This window comes from Phocoena sinus, chromosome 12 (genome assembly GCF_008692025.1).
Source record: "Phocoena sinus isolate mPhoSin1 chromosome 12, mPhoSin1.pri, whole genome shotgun sequence".
Lineage (NCBI taxonomy): Eukaryota > Metazoa > Chordata > Mammalia > Artiodactyla > Phocoenidae > Phocoena > Phocoena sinus.
The window spans coordinates 48,415,023-48,432,613 of NC_045774.1; the positions used below are offsets into that span (position 1 = coordinate 48,415,023).

The 17,591-nt window shown below is 35.8% G+C and overlaps 1 protein-coding gene across 2 annotated transcripts in view; it reads left to right on the forward strand.

Moving 5' to 3' along the window:
• REV3L (REV3 like, DNA directed polymerase zeta catalytic subunit) overlaps nucleotides 1-17,591 on the forward strand; it is a 185,883-nt gene that overhangs the window by 137,220 nt on the left and 31,072 nt on the right. For both annotated transcript variants that reach the window (XM_032650683.1, XM_032650682.1), the window contains 5 exons: nucleotides 3,152-3,270; nucleotides 10,127-10,245; nucleotides 14,664-14,805; nucleotides 16,293-16,537; nucleotides 17,470-17,578. In XM_032650683.1, coding sequence (XP_032506574.1) covers nucleotides 3,152-3,270; nucleotides 10,127-10,245; nucleotides 14,664-14,805; nucleotides 16,293-16,537; nucleotides 17,470-17,578 — 734 coding nt within the window. The remainder of the gene's footprint in view (nucleotides 1-3,151; nucleotides 3,271-10,126; nucleotides 10,246-14,663; nucleotides 14,806-16,292; nucleotides 16,538-17,469; nucleotides 17,579-17,591) is intronic.

The following is a 17,591-nucleotide window of genomic DNA, read 5'->3' on the forward strand; positions in this document are numbered from 1 at the left end:
TACAGGGCAAATTACAAATAAAGACAAGATTATTGTTTTAGCCTGATTTTTAATACAAAATTGTGTAAGTTCTAGATATACATAACTCCATTATAAACTTTAATCATAGATATATCCCATTTTTATCCAGCTTTTTTTTTTTTTTTTTTTTTTGCGGTATGCGGGCCTCTCACTGTTGTGGCCTCTTCCGCTGCGGAGCACAGGCTCTGGACGCACAGGCTTAGCGGCCATGGCTCACGGGCCCAGCCGTTCCGCGGCATGTGGGATCTTCCCAGACCGGTGCATGAATCCGTGTCCCATGCATTGGCAGGCAGACTCTCAACCACTGCACCACCAGGGAAGCCCTATCCAGCATTTTAACATAAATATTTTTCTGCATTATGAGATAGTCTTTATAATCATTATGAAGCATATAACATTTCTTTGACTTGATATACCATAATTTTATTTTATTTGTCTGGTTCTATGTTTTATCCATTTGGTGAGGAAGGAGGAGATGGTAGAGGAACACTAACTGTTTTTTTATTTGGGTGTCAGGCTAAAAAACTACATGAATTTTGAAGGCTGTTCTCCAATAGTGTGATTCTAATTGAAGAGAGGGGCAGTAATAATATTCATACCAAAATTAGTTTTTAAAGCATTTTTAAAATTATGTTTTGTTTATAGTTACTGAATTTTTAATAACTTTGTTTTAAAGGCCCCCCTCCCCCAAGTTGGACTAGGACAAAGTAGCATATACTTTGGGAGGCATAAAGATCAAATACAAAATTAGTAAAACCAATCAAGATACCTCCTGAAAGGGGTTATGAAGTCAATAAAATATCTAAAGTGTTGGTAAATGGAAAGGGAAAAGTTGAAGTTGAAGAAGATTCAAGGACAGTAAATATTTTGAGCTTTGCAAAAGTTTAGAAGAAAAGGCAGAGCTGCTTTTAGTTTTTCATTGCATTAATTGTTTGTAGCTTCTCTGTCCCTTGAGTGATAGGAATAGTGATATATCTCAATTTTTTCAACACTTCATTGGGCATAGGTTTCTGAACATTCAGGATAGGTAGCATGGGTGTTCAGTGCACTTATTAATTAATTAATTGTAATGACTAAGGTATATGACTTCAGAATAATGAATGAAAGTTCCTGTCCTTTTAGAACACTGCTGAAACCATTTTTATGAGGCAACATGGTGCAGTAGAAAGGGCATGCAGTAGAAAGGGCATGCAGTAGAAAGGCATAGTAAAGAGCACCAATGGTAAAAAGCACACATTCTGGAGAAAGACCACCTGGGTTCATATCCTCGCCAGCAGGATTCAGACATCCAACAGGATAGGTTTCTTAACTTATCGATACCTCAATTTGTTCATCTGTAAAATAGGGACGTAACAGAACTTATCTCATAGTGCTATAATAAAATACTTAGAACAGTGCCTGAGAACATAGTAAACATTATGTGTTTGTTAAATGAAAAAATGAAAGGAAAAACACAACACTTTTTTTAAATTGATTTACAATATTGTGTTAGTTTCATACAGTATAGCACAGGGAATTATATCCATTATCTTGTAATAACCTATAATGGAATATAATCTGCAAAAATACTGAATCACTATGGTGTACACTTGAAAAAAATCTCTTAAACATTATGTTTTTAAAATAAAGAAGAGCAGTAGGTTTGTGTACATGGTCTTTGGAATCAGGTAACCCAGGTTTAGAATACTGGGTTTGTTACTGTATGGCCTGGGACAAGATAAAACATTTCTGAGTAGAATGTACTATAGTGCAAAATAAAAATTATACTAACATAATAAAGTGGCTGTATTAAAATAAAATAAATAATGTTAGTAAAGTTCTTAGAACATAACAGACATTCAAATATGGTAAATATATTTATTATTCTAGAGCCTCTATCAACAACATTCATGTATACCCAGTGTTATATAGGAGAAACAAATTTTAATTTCTAATTCTAGATAAAATCATCACTTAGAAACTAGACTCAGAACTCTGTTCACTGTAAGAGGAACTCTTCATCTAGTTCTCCATATGTAGTTAATAGAATTTCACCCTGAATATGAAAATCATTAATTAATGTCAACAAATTTTCAGAGATTTTTTTTTTTTAATTTAAGGACATTTTATTTAACTGAATATATTCAGATATTATCATTTCAACATGTGACAGAAGCCTCATTTCTTGGTACACGGGCCTCTCACTGTTGTGGCCTCCCCCGTTGCAGAGCACAGGCTCCGGACGTGCAGGCCCAGCGGCCATGGCTCACAGGCCCAACCGCTCCGCGGCATGTGGGATCTTCCTGGACCGGGGCACGAACCCGTGTCCCCTGCATCAGCAGGTGGACTCTCAACCACTGCGCCACCAGGGAAGCCCCAGAGAATTGTTTAGGTTAAAAATTCTACCATTTTTTCCCCAAGAAATGACCAGTTTAATAATATTTTTCATCCAAACACCAAAGAAATGATGTGGTATTAGGTATTCATAAAAATAGCACCAGGGCTTCCCTGGTGGCGCAGTGGTTAAGAATCCTTCTGCCAATGCAGGGGACACGGGTTTGAGCCCTGGTCCGGGAAGATCCCACATGCCGTGGAGCAACTAAACCTGTGCGCCACAACTACTGAGCCTGTGCTCTAGAGCCCGCGAGCCACAACTACTGAGCCCACGTGCCTAGAGCCCGTGCTCCGCAGCAAGAGAAGCCACCACAATGAGAAGCCCACATACCACAACAAAGAGTAGCCCCCACTCACCACAGCTAGAGAAAGACCGTGTGCAGCAATGAAGACCCAATGCAGCCAAAAATAAATAAATTTATTTAAAAAACAAATAGCATCAGTAATTATCATATTTAAAGAGAAAAGCATTTATTTTTTTAAAAAGTGTGTGTATATATGTTTTTATTGTTAAAAAATATATACAGTTTTCAGATACATTTATTTCACAAAATTCTTTTATAATTTAAAGAGGAAAGAAAAATTGTTTTATTAGTCAAAATAATGATTTTTCTCTTAAGCCTAATACAAAATAAACTGTGAATTACATTTAATCTTTAGTCTTCATCTTGAATTTTTATTCTCATCTTCTTTTGCATGGTTTGCTTGGAAATTTGGTTTCTGTGAGTCCTGATGCAACCTATATTCATTTCTATAGATGACAAAGTTGAGAATAGATTTGCAGCCGAAAGAGATGACTATGGGTCGGATACAATGAGTGAGATAAATATTGTTGGCCGAATTACACTAAATCTTTGGAGAATCATGAGAAATGAGGTAAGGTACTTTATCTGAAATTTGGTTTGGAAATAAGAGATTAGATCAATATATAGTGATTTTAATCATTATAGAATATTAGTATAGCTTCCTATATAGCTTATGCTTATTTGTGAATTATTTTTATTATACTTAAGTAGAGTTTCAAAAATAAATACTACTTTCTAAAATGCAAAGCTATAGAAGTATTTAACTTTGTTATTGATGATTTTTTTCCCCTGTTTGTGTCTAAGCACAAATAGCAGTGGATATAAAAGTCTACAGCTATCATAAAATGTTATCTTGTATGTATGGAATGTTGTATAATTTCATCATTTTTTGCTCTTAAATCATTTTTACATTCAAGGCCAGATAAACTCAGCTTGACCTTTTTGATTTATTACAGTAAGAAAAATTTAGTCTAGATATAGGAAAGAACTTTTTGAACTAGGGATATTTAAAACCTGGGTCAATTGGAAACACATTACTTGGAAATAGTTAATAGCAGCATCCAGTTGAGTCTTTGGGGGCCCAGGTAAGGATTTTTGGTAGTATGAAACTATCTTATTAATAGGCAATCACTCAGAGAAATAATTCTGTCACCAAAAATGTAAGAAAAAAGATACCTAAAATAAATTGCTCTATTCTCAGATTTTGGACTTGTAATATCAGATAAAATGTTTAACTTTAAGAGAGAACTCTATTCTTCAACTACTTCCCTTTGAAAATACTTTCTATTATACACTCATTATCTGCTGTGATCTTTTCTGGCTCTTCTAGATTTATATAAAAATTTGAGTTTCCAAGCATGCCCTCTGCAATTCTTTTGGGACCAATCATGGAGTAATTCTTCCAGATAAGAAAATATGCTCTTTATATAAAATTTAGGTATTCCCATTTTTATTTTTATTTTCTCTCTGCACCATGAGCTTCAAGTTATGCTCACATTTTATCTAATTTGAAAATGTACCATACATGTATCTGCTTGAGGATAATTTTTATCCTGTTGTTCTTAAAATATTGTCAGCACAAGAATCTTCCAGTGACTTCAAAAATACAGTTGACCCTCAAACAACATGGGTTTGAACTACACAGATCCACTTATTGGTGGATTTTTTTTTCTCCGATAAATACATACTACAGTACTACATGATCCACGGGTTGGTTGAATCTGCAATGCAGATTTGCATCTACAAAGAGCTAACTGTAAAGTTATACACAGATTTTCAACTGCATGGGAGTTGGTGCCCTAACCCCTGTGTTGTTCAAGGGTCCACTGTAATTCCTAGTGACACGGCATAGGATATGGAACGTACAGAGATTGTGTGATGTATTTGGTTTGTATATTTCATTATGTATTTCAAACTTCAGTCTCCAATACTGCCTGAATGAACACATAAATTAAGTATATAAACACAAAATTAAATTATTGAGTCTTACTTAGTTTTAGGGATCTTTACATTCCTGAAGATCCAAAGGGCAACTAGAGCAATTATCAACTGTTAGCTTAAAAATCACAAATTAGAGAGTAAATATTTTTTCAGAGTTTAGGGCTTTCTTTAGTCCTTACTGGAAATTCTCTCTAATTCTAGGCTACATATATACCATCTCTGATCTTTATTTGTATCTGTGCGGAACAACTGTGAAAAAGTTACAGTCGGGTAATTTACACCACCCCCACCCCCACTTCCTAGATGTGCCAAATTAGATTATCACTTTTTTCCTAACCCTAAGTACTCCTGGCAATTTGGAAATTTCCGTGAAATCCTGAATGAACTTGTGGGAAGTACTGTCTTGTATCTCTAGGTGGTATAGGATTTTAAGGGTTATGACTTTGGCCCTAAGAGTTTCTTCATATTAGAGGCCCTCAAACTGTTTTTTCTGGATTTAAACAGTTCCAGAAACTCCTTTTTTATCTTTATTTCTTTTATCTGTATCTCCCTCATGACACTTAGCTGTTTCTAGCTCTTTGTTTTCTTAAATATTTATAGTTTGTTTTTAATGTTCCTTATTAAAAATAATTTATATTCACTCTAAAAATTGCAGAAGAGTATGTAAAATGAAAGTGAAATCCAACATCTCCACAACAGTTGCACCCCCCCAGATACAATTTACAGTTGAATGGATACCTTTTTTTAATGCTACTTCGGATTTTTTAATTTTTTAAATTTGTTTTTTAATATCCTAGTTTTCACTCTCCTGCTTAACATAGAATTTCTGCTGTTCCCTCCAGACTTTGAATCCTCGGTAACAAACAAAGTGCCTCTGAAATAGTGCTCATGATATGCTTGACTGCTTGAATGAAAGAATAAATGACTCTTCCCCAGAGGATTATATTTAGAGGCCTTCTGGATATCAGCTTAATCCAGGCCTTACAAGAATTTGCAAACTAGGTTGGAAATATATCTGATTCAATTCAACAAATATTACGGAATGCCATCTCTAATGCACAGATTTGGGCCTCGGTTTAGATCAAATTAAGATTAAGGGTATAGCTGGTTCCTCCATTTTAGCAGGCAGATTATCTGGGTGCAGATGTTGTTAGGTGGGTAGCCGTGAGGATGAGACGTTCTCTTCTGGTTGCTTCAGTTTCAAGAGCTTCAGGCTCTTTGGGTTTGAGGAGAGAAGAGTTATTTAGGAGAATTTGAGAGTGATTAAGAAAATATAGAAGCTAGGCATTGACAGCCCATTTGAGCTTTGCATCAGCAAATTAAAGAGATACCTGCCAGCTGTGTTCAGATTCACAGATATAAGTGCAGAGTAACAGAGGGTTAGATTTGAGCACAGCTCACAAGCAAAGGGTTATGGCTTTACTAAAATTTAATTAATTAAAAGGAAGCAAGAGAGGGCAGGGAACTGAATGTTAGTGCAAGGTTGGGATTATAATGACTGACTGTGGAATTTGAGCTAGGTTAGGAGCAAAGAGGTCAGGGCAGCAGGGGGAGTAACCCGGAAGGAGACGGTGGTCGGAGGATGGGTTACATGAGATTATGGAGAGGGTACAATTACTGGTAATCACAGGTCTTGAAGTATGATCGTCGGAGTGGCTAAGGTGATACGGAGGCACTGATGCGAATTACCTCTGAGACTTATTTTCTGGTAGCAGTGTGGAAGGGGGCAAGACCAGAGGTAGGAAACCAGTGAGAACATTATTGAAGTAGCTCAAATGAAAACTGACAGTGATATAGCGATTCACAAAACAATTTAGAGAGTAAATCCATGTACAAAAAGATGAAGAGGAGGAGGTGTCAAGAATGATTGTCAGGGTTCTGGCATAGATGATTTAAGATCATGTTTAGGTGGGAAAATGAAGATTAAGGATATAGAGCATGAGGTATCAGTCAGATATCCAGGTGAAAGATACTCAACAGACAATTCAATAGGGAAGTCTCAAATGTGGGGTAGAGTCTGGATTAGAGGTACAGTCTTGGAAGTCACATGAGAGTGTGGATGAGCTCACCAAGAAGCGAATGGAGAGAGCGATCAGGATTGAGCCAAGCACAATTGTGTGAATGAAAATATTTTGAGGATCAGACAGAGGAATCAGATGCTACGAAGGAGTTGTCAGATAAGATAGTGAAGAACACTCCCAACAGAGTCACTAGGAAGGTCAGATGCTTCCACACAAGCATGTAGGCCTGCATCTCAGTTTGGAACACTGGAATCTGGTTCTAATATTCCCTATTACAGCATCAGTCTGTCAATAAGCATCTATTAGGTAAAATAATATGCTCCCTTGTATTCATATTTTGTCTTATTTATAAGGCACTTTTATAGACTTGTCATTTTTGACTTCTGATACTCACAAACTTGCAAGATAAGTAAAACAAGAAAGTAGTGAGGTATTATTCAAGATGAGAAAACTAACATTCACAGGAGTGACTTGCCTAAAAGCCTCATAGCTAGTATGGGGTTAAGAATCAGGATTGTGGGCATGCTCTCTGTCTTATTTTGTATATTTTATTTTAAGCATATATAAGGTAAAACATGTGTAAAATAAAATATATAAAATAAGCTCTCTGAGAACAGAGCATGTTTAAAATGACTATGTGTCTGTGTATGTATGTATATATACTCATATCCCATATATATTATATGGCTTTGATAGGGCATCTGTCACTGACCCCATACGCATGTAAGAGCCAGATGACACATAAATGATATATACATTTAGAGGAAACACTGTTGAGTCTTGGTGCAGAGTGAGGAGGGAGTGGGAAGGAAGTACAGAGATGTTCTTGCTGTCGAACACTCTAGAAAAGGAGATAGACTTGTCACCAATAATTGGCGTGTATTAGGGTGCAGAGTAAGCAGCTGAAACAAAAAATACCACACAGCAATGAAAAAGAATGAAATATTGCCACGTTGAACAATAGATGAATCTCAAACATAATGTTGACCAAAAGAAACCAGATAAATAATAGTACATGTTAAATGTTTCCATTTATATGAAGTTTAAAAATAGGCAAGACTAATCTGTAACTTTGGTGAGTATTGAGTGGGAAGGGGCACAAGGGAGCCTTCCAATGTCCTAAAAATTTCTTCATATGCATGGTGGCTACATGGATGTATACATAAAACTTCATGAGTTGTTCACTTTAAATTTGTGTATTTTTCTATAGAAAGTTTATGTCAACCAAAATTTTTAATTGAAGACTCTGGGGAAATGAGGAACAATCTGCAGGAATAAGGTGATAGAGGGTAATAGGGCACAGGTGCTTCCTTATGGCCTCCTTCCACTTTCCTCTTTATTTTCTCAGTTCCCTTGCACTAATTCTCTGATTGCCTCTCCCCATTCTGAATAATTTGTTTCTAAAGTGACTAACCATTGGGTACTGCACATTGACTCTGTGAATGGAAAAATGTAACCATACCTCTATCCGCTGATTCCTTTATCAGTAAAATAAACGGCCAAGGACTATAACACTTTCTTCCTCTATCAATTCTGACTTTGATCTACATAATACATTTTTCCAATGTTTAACTTACTCAGATTGCCTTCTAAAACAAGTAACAAACTCCTAATTCATAGTTTTAGATTCACTGTCAACTTATGGAGTAAATCACTCTAAAGATTGGAACATTCTAAAGGTGGATCATCTTAATTTTAGAGTTCATGTTTCCTTCCTTTAATTTTACTCACAGCTGGTATTATAGGTGACCATTTTTATGCTTCTGTGACACTAAGAGACCCAAAGTAGAGTGGGTGCTATAAGGTTATAATATTTTAGTCTTAATCCAATTTATGACATAGTTCTATTTGAAATAAAATCAACTCAGAACATAGGTCTGCCATCTGCCTCAGATATTGGGGACCAATTTCTAAAATTTAAGTTTAGTTTGAGATCACAGAATCCCCTAGTTAATCCTTATAGGTCAACTTACATGGCAAACTTCAAGTTTTCCCATAATGAGAGAGCTGCAGGACAACATGGTGATCTTTTCTGTAGAGATTTTTTTGATTGTTTTAATGACGATATATACTCTAGCAGAAGTTTAGGTTTGGTCTAAAGTGCTATTCTCTTTATTAGGTAATCATGTAACTACCTGAGATCAGATATTTGGTTCAATTTTCTATGAAACTAAATAGAAAAAAATTTTAAACTAAATTAAAATATTCACTAGCATGTAGAAGAGTCATTCAAATATGGGAATTTTATAATAAAATGAGTTATTTATTTTTGAGAGAAGTACTCCAGGGCAATACTGATTTTTGTAAAAGAAATGGTAATTTACTTCCATTTACCCCCATAATGGGTTAGTACCTGCTTTATACTGGTGACTTTAGAATAGATAGGTTCATTCCAAAGTTTAAAAGTCCGTGTGTGTGTGTGTGTGTGTGTGTGTGTGTGTGTGTGTGTGTGTGTGTGTGTGTGTGTCTAAGTGTAAGTACATACACATACTCCGAAGTATGCCACATTCTAATGCTGTTGTTCTGGAGATTGATAGAAATTGTAGATAAAGAAGACCAGTTTTTTGGGGGGTCACTGCACTGAGATGAACTTAACATTCAATCCCTGTTTTGTACTTGCTGGATTGTAGAAGTGGAAAAGAATATATTTTAAAATTGTAATATACAAATGTGAAGTGGTGTTTGAACTATTCCTCAGAACCTCGAGCTGACCTAAGAATGGTGACTGCTGGTTCCTTAATTTCCATTTTACACTGAAATACCTGCCATTGTTTAGACTGCTTGTGTCTTGTAGGTATTTCTGAGAGATCATCTAGCTAGAGGTATGTTTTATGAATTTGGACACTTTTTCAGTATTCTTCTCCCAGTAACACAGCTTTCACCTACATATTTTGAAGATGGGAAACATTCTGTCATTTCTTTTTAATCTTTTGCTTTCGGAATGAAATTGACTCTATAATGTCCATATATTGGGTCTTAGTACTGACATAATTCTTGGGAGCAGGATGAATGCCTGCCTTTAACTAGATAACTCATCCTCGAATCTGTGGGAGCCTGTTAATCAGCATGTCATCCAGGATCAAAAAGTAAGTACGGAAAGAACAAAAAATTAACTTGCTTGACAGTGCTTGTTTGTCAGTATTTGTATTGGCATAGAATATAAACAGAAGTGATGAGAACTGATGAGAACTGGGATCTATAAAGTAAGTATTATATGACCAAGTTGAACCTCTTCAGGTCTGATTATTTTTCTAATTAAATATTAATTTATTACAAACATTTCTGTCCAGTAGGCTATATATACATAGTTTTAAATTAATTATGATTCAGTTGTAACACGAATCATTTTTACAAGTAGCTTTCATATCTACTATGAAAAGTTAGAAATATTTAGGATTTTTTAGAACCCAATTTGCATGTAAGTATGAGCATTATTATAATGGAGTTTTCCTTTTCTTTCCTTAGGTGGCTCTAACTAACTACACCTTTGAAAATGTGAGCTTTCATGTTCTTCATCAGCGTTTTCCCCTCTTTACTTTTCGAGTCTTATCAGATTGGTTTGATAACAAGACAGATCTATACAGGTAATGTTTTATAACTCTGAAGAGGATAATATCTCTTTTTAAAAATCAGTATTGTTGGAGTATAATTTATATACAATAAAATGCACACGTTTAAAGTATATTGTGCAATGACTTTGAAAAATGTATACACCCTGTAATCACTACCCCAATCAAGATGAAGAACATTTCAACACCCAGAAAATTCCCTTATATAGCTTTGTAGTTAATCTACCTATTCCTTAACCACCCAGGTAAGTATGAATTGAATTTCTATTACTATAGATTAGTTTTGTCAGTTTTAGAACTTTGTATTATTAGAATTATTTACAGTCTACCGCTTTGTGTCTGTCTTCTTTCAAGAAACTCAGCATGTTTTTGAGATGCAACCACATTGTTGCATGAACCAGAGTTTGTTCCTATTTTTATTACTAAATAATATTCAATTGTATGAGTATACAACAATTTATCCAGTCACCTGTTGATGGACAGTTGAGTTGTTTCTGGTTTGAAGCTATTATGTATTAAGCTGTATGCAGGGCTTTGTGTGAACATACATTTTCATTGAAGAAAGTGCTAAATTGTTTTCTTTGCAGTTCTTCTAGGGGAAGACTCCTGGCAAGAAATTCTCTGTGTTTATTTATCTGAAAATGTCTTTGTTTATCTCACCCTTATTTTTGAATGATATTTTCACTAATCCTGGGGTTGAGAATTATTTTTCTTTCACTGCTTTAAATTCCCTTTTCTCCTGGCCTTCATTATTTCTGATGAGAAATCAACATTTCTTCTCCTTTTTCCAGTGTATGCAATATATATATATATATATATATTTTTTTTTTTTTTTTTTTTTTTTGGCAAAGTCAGGCTTAATGACTGGATGGCTGCTGCTTTTTTTTTTTCTGTGTAAGGCTTATAGTGGAGGCAGGGGAATTAACTCACTTTTCCTGGTCCAGAGTTAGTGTTTGAGAGTTCCTGCTCTCCCAGGCCTCGAAGATGAGGCTTTCTCAGCATTCCTGCTCTTCCCACAGTGGTGATAGACCTCTGCTTTGTATCACTGCCAGGTCCTGGCCCAAGCAGGTTTCCTGACTCTTCCACAGAGGAACATGGCTTATGCTTCTACTCCTTCCCCAGGAGTGGTGTTTCTTTGCCTGGAATCTATGATGGGAAAGTTTCCTGCCCCTTTCCCAGTGGTAGACAGCTACTGTTTGTTACTTGGTACAAGGCCTGTGGTTGGAACAGGGGAGGTTTCCTGCCTTCCCTCCGGTGCAGCTTTTACTACTACCCCCTCCCAGCCGTAAACATCTTTTGCATCTCTTCTCTTCCCAGAGATAATGGATCTTTGCATAAACCCTAAGGATTGGAGAATTTCTTGCTGGTCCCACAGCAGCTCAAGACTTTGCTTCATATAAGAGAAGGGTTGGAAGAAGTTGCAGGGTTTTATTCCTGTGTGCACTGTCCTGCCCCCAGTCTTTCTTGTGAGCACTTGGTGGAGGCTCGTGGAAAAAGATTTCCCGGGTTTCTAGGGCTCCCAGTGATTCTAAATTATCATGCTAGCCCATACATGACCTTTAAGAATTTATTAACACATTAACAATTTCATTCTTACCTGCTTTTATGGCCGTTGCATCTCCCTCCTGTTCTCTGCTAAAGATGAAATAGGTTATATGTCCTATCTGTTCTTCTAAGGGTTTGTTACCTATGAAATTTATTTCACCTGATTTTTTTATAACCTCAACTTACTGATGATCTCAATAATCTCTATGTATATTATTCTATTTGACAGTGTCCCACAGACCCTTGAGGCTCTGTACATTTTTCTTCAGTCTATTTTCTAACAACCTATCTTTAAGTTTACTAACTTTCTTCTGTCATCACCAGCCTGCTGTTAAGAACAATCAATAGGGACTTTCCTGGCTGTCCATTGGTTAGGACTCTGCACTTCCTCTGCAGGGGGCACAGGTCTGATCCCTGGTCAGGGAACTAAGATCCTGCATGCCCCACAGTGAGGCCAAAAAAAAAAAACAAAACAGAATAACCAATAAATTTTGTATTTCAGTTATTTTTAGTCCCAGAATTCTCATTTGGTTCTTTCTTTTGATAGTTTCCATATTTGGTGGATTTCACCATTGGTTAACTCACTAAGATTACATTTTTCTTTTAACTTCTTGAATATCTTTTCTTTAGATTTTTAGATAACTATATGTTATCTGTTACTAAATCCAACACCTGGCCATCTCTGTATTAGTTTCTGTTAACTGCTTTTTTTTCTTAACTGTGGGTCATATTTTTTTGTTTCTTTGCATGATTATGTAATGGATATTGCTCATGTTCTGTTGTACAGATTCTGGATTTTATCTTCCTCTGAAGCATGTTTATTTTTGCCTAGTAGGCAATTCAGTGATTGGCTGATCACCTTGAACTTGTGCAAACCTGGTTTTTGTGCTTTGTTAAGGTGGATTTCTGAAAAGCCCAAAGTGTTTCCTAAGCCCCTCCAACTTGACAAGACTCAGTCTCCAGATTCTGTGTGCATATTGTTAGTGCTTGGTTTTAGGTTTGTCTACAGTTAGCTTTACTCTGCCTTACTCCTAAGGCGTGGTTTTTCTGAGCTCTCAGCTGGATGCCCAGGTTGTTAATAAGGGGGTAATGAAGTCTCTCCACTCTGGCATGGCTAGACCTCCAACTGCAACACTATCTAACAAGTTCTGTTCCAAACTGAAGCCCAGAGCAGCTACTCTCTAGTAAGCCTCATGTGGTTTCCTCCTGCTCATTTTCAGCATAGCCCTGGGCCAGTTACTCACAGGGAGGCCCCACCTTACTTCTAAATGCTAAGCCTGCCCCTTGCACAGGTGCCCTGTCCCACAGACCCCAGCGGCAGCTGCCTGAACTCTGATCCCTGCCTCCTCAGCTTAGCAGTATAGCCAGCTCTGCTCAGACTTAGTGCATTGCACCATGTTTAGAAAATTAGCTCCGTGCAGGCTGGGGCTCACCTCATGAGTTTCCCTTCTCTCAAGGAGCATGGCCCTACATTACCTATTGTTCATTGCCCAAAAACAATCCCCTTGACTCTTTTATCCAGGAGGGCTAGTCTAGTACCAGTTACTCTACTGTAATCAGAACTGAAAGTTCCCACCTCTACTGTTCCTTAGGTTAAAGGTAAAATGGATAGTAATAAGCTTAGAAAATAGCTGTATAAAGAACATAGTCCTAAAATTAATGTATCTGATGTTTGAAATGAATGAAGCTCTGCTTATTGAATTGTAAGGCCATATGATGGTGAGGATAGGAAAGTCTAGCCTTAAAAACAATTTGATATATTTGGGGAAACTGCTTTCTGAGTATGTCAACTTATTCTCCAGTCTCTTTTAAGGAATCTCAAGGAAGTGAAGTGAAATCACAGAAAGCACTGAGCTTATGATCAAAGCCTTATAGAAACAGAAGCTTTGGAGAAGTTATATACCAATAAATAAAATGAAAGTTGATATCAAAGTTAACATTGAAAACTACATTTGGTGGTTTGTTTATATACCCTAGAATGCTCCAAATGTATATTTTGCTACCTCTAATTAGGTATTATCTGGGATATGTATGTTTTTGCCAAGTGAAATCGAGAATTGGACTTAACATATTTAAAGGAACTGAATCCACACATAATGCATTATCTTAAGCTTTACATTTGGCTATATGTATTACTGAAGGATCACATGAATGATCTTAAAAAAATACATATTAAAATGTGATACGGGGGCTTCCCTGGTGGCGCAGGGGTTGAGAGTCCGCCTGCCGATGCCCCAGTCCGGGAGGATCCCACATGCCGCGGAGCAGCTGGGCCCGTGAGCCATGGCCACTGAGCCTGCGCGTCCAGAGCCTGTGCTCCACAATGGGAGAGGCCACAACAGTAAGAGGCCCGCGTACCGCAAAAAATAATAATAATAATAAAAAATAAAATTATTTTCCTGATTTTTCTAAATCTTCACCAAATTACTCTGTTTCTTTCCATAAGACACCAGTGCATACTTTTTTTAAGACTGGTATTAACAGTGATAACCCAAAGCCTACATGTTTTTTAAAAGCTTTTAATTGCATAATTATAACTGTATAATTATTGCATCATTAGCAGTGGCATCTAAGAGACAGTGTTAATTTTTTGTAATAAAAATAGAGTAAAATCAAGCAAAATGTTGAAAATAATTATCCTTAGTCTTACCACCTTATCACAAGCATTATTTTAAACTTTACATGTTTTCACTAGGTTTTATGCCCTTGAAATATCTGAAATTTTCTAATGTTTAACTCCTTAACGTACTTTGCTAAAGGCTCGATCATGACTCCCTCCGTAAATAACCTTACTTTTAATAGGTAGTTTTTGACATAATGAAAACAGTACTAGTTTCAAGTATACAAATTTTTCCCAAACGTTCATAGCATGGATTCTCTTTTAACAGATGGAAAATGGTTGATCATTACATTAGCCGTGTCCGTGGAAATCTCCAAATGTTAGAACAGCTGGACCTGATTGGGAAAACCAGTGAAATGGCTAGACTTTTTGGCATTCAGTTTTTACATGTACTGACAAGGGGTTCACAGGTAGGAAATCAATTTTCTTGCACACTTGAAAGTTCTATGTGAATGATATACGTACTTTTGAGATGTCTGAAGTGATTTGATTTTTTTTTTTTTAACTTTGTTACAGCTCCGCTTTTTATTTTTTCTCCACACCAACTTTTTGGCCACTGCTGAGTTTTGCATGATAATAAGAAAATAAATGGCTATGCCCTTGAGGATGGTATTATGTTCCTGAATACCGTCAGTGTGATTAGGGATGACTTGAAAGGCCGCTCAGAACTGGGGATGCGGCAAAGAAAGTCTACCTCTTTTGTTTCACATTCCTACTTTTGGCTGTTCCAACTCCCAGCAGATAACTTTAATATAAAAAAAAAGAAGGAGGATTTGGGAATCAACATAAGTGGGCTGTATCACTTTTTTTTAATGTTAAAGAAAAATGGGAGCTTGGAAGCCATTTAACTCATCTCTTTCTAACTAGTTTCCCAAGGATATAATGAAAGATTTTTGTTTAAATGCCTTGCTGAATATGGTTTCATGCTTTTATTCCACAAATGTTTATTTGAATACTTCTAGTGTGTTAAATAAACACTGTGCTAGCCATCCAGGATACTACATTAAATCGCTTAGTTTCCTTAACCTCATAAAATCTTTTAATTATTTTATATCTATAACATCCCCCCAATCTACCAATTCAGTATATATAGCAAAACTAAAGCGCTAACTACTTTGGCATTACCTGTTGCTGTATTTAATTTTATTGCTATTATTAAATAGCTTATAAAGCTATTTATTTTACTTATTTATACTCCCACAAGTTTTAAAAACTATTTGATCTGGCTTATAATAAAAGGCAAAGATACTTTAAAACCACATGAGAATACTTCAGTGAACCCATGCTGATTCTTGTGAGTGCTTTCTTTTTCTAAACTATAAACCGTCTGCTTTATAGCAGTTATTATAAACAATCAGTAATTGCTTGATTAATTTTTGTGAGGGACCAGTATTAACCTGACTACCTTTCAGTTTTGGAATCCTATGTTCCTTCTTGGGAAATTGAGATAACATTTACCCATCTCAAGTGTCCTGACCCCCATTCTCTAATTTTCCCAAATTTGTCCAAGATTATTGGCCAACTTTTTAAATGAAATTGTCAAATTGTACAACTGTCTCTTCTACATCTGTTTATTATGATATTGCTATCTTTAAATATTAAAAGAAATCTAATTGTGTCTGTCTTTTCAAAAATAACTTATTGTGTAAGTTATCTGACATATTTTGCAGTTTTTATAAAAGTTATGGGAATAGGAAAAGGACTTACGAAGGGTTCCCTTCTGATACCTGAAAGCCGATTAAATAACCAACATTATGTAACTGTGTTGTAAGAAAAGTCTTACAGCCATATTTTGAAGAGCAAAACATCCCCCAAATGATTTTCACATATTCAAAAGACCAGTATATTTGTATTTAAGTTTCTTCTTCTCTCCCTACTTCTACCTCTCTGCCTGCAGTACCGCGTGGAATCGATGATGTTGCGTATTGCTAAACCAATGAACTATATTCCTGTGACACCTAGTGTACAGCAAAGATCCCAGATGAGAGCTCCACAGTGTGTTCCTCTAATTATGGAGCCTGAATCTCGTTTCTATAGCAACTCTGTTCTCGTTTTGGATTTCCAGTCACTGTATCCTTCTATTGTGATTGCATACAACTACTGTTTCTCCACCTGCCTTGGCCATGTGGAAAACTTGGGGAAGTAAGTTTTTTTTCATATTTACAATTACTTTGTTGTACTTTGTATTTCTTACTAAAATTCGACTTTCTTTGAGTGCCTCTTTGCACATGAGACTGCCCTTACGAGCAAGATGAATGGGCTGTAGCACATCTAGTCCGCTCTTTGTAGTTACCTTACTAATTAATTAACATGGATCACCGTATGACTGATTGAGCATCATGGATGAATAACTCATATGAAGAAGATTGTGAATATGATCAGCCAATTTATCTGTTCCATCTTTGTGTATATCTATGGTCTCTTTTTAAATAAGAGTTATATTTAATTTGTTGGTATAAATCACTTTTCAGTGGAACAGTTTGAGGATTATGATCTTATAACTTCGGCTATGACCTCCTCTTGACTTTTCTTAGAAATAGTTTGTTTTCTAAAAAAAAGTTAAATTGCCAAATGTTACATTTTATTTTTTCATGTCAACCAAAGTTTTTCCCTTAAGAAATATACAGTCTTCCTTTATAATGATTTCTGTGTATTTAAAACCAAGTGTTATAGTTTTAGTCTGAAGTATATTCACTCCTTATAGAAAGCTTTTATGGAAATTGTATTGGTAATTCTGTCTTTTTAGTAAGAACAGGAATTTGGAAAAGTTAGTTGCAGTCTTTTTACTTAAGGCTTAAATTTTTCTTCAGGGAACTTAGTGTAAGGTAGTCATATGTTGAGCTGAAATTTGGTATTTTAGTATAGATTTTACCCATGTACTTTAGGATAGTGCTATTTAAGAGATGTTTCTAATATTTGAAGAACTGCTTTTTGGTAACTAAACATATTACTAAGTATATTAATTCATGTTTAGATGTTTAAAAATGAGTTTCCAATAGAATTAGAAAGATTCCTAAAATTGCCTAGAATCTCTGTTCTGTGATTTGAGAAAGTATTTTTTTTTTTCTTAACAGGTATGATGAGTTCAAATTTGGCTGTACCTCTCTAAGAGTACCTCCAGATTTACTTTACCAAATTAGGCATGATATCACAGTGTCTCCCAATGGAATAGCTTTTGTCAAGGTAATACTCTTTT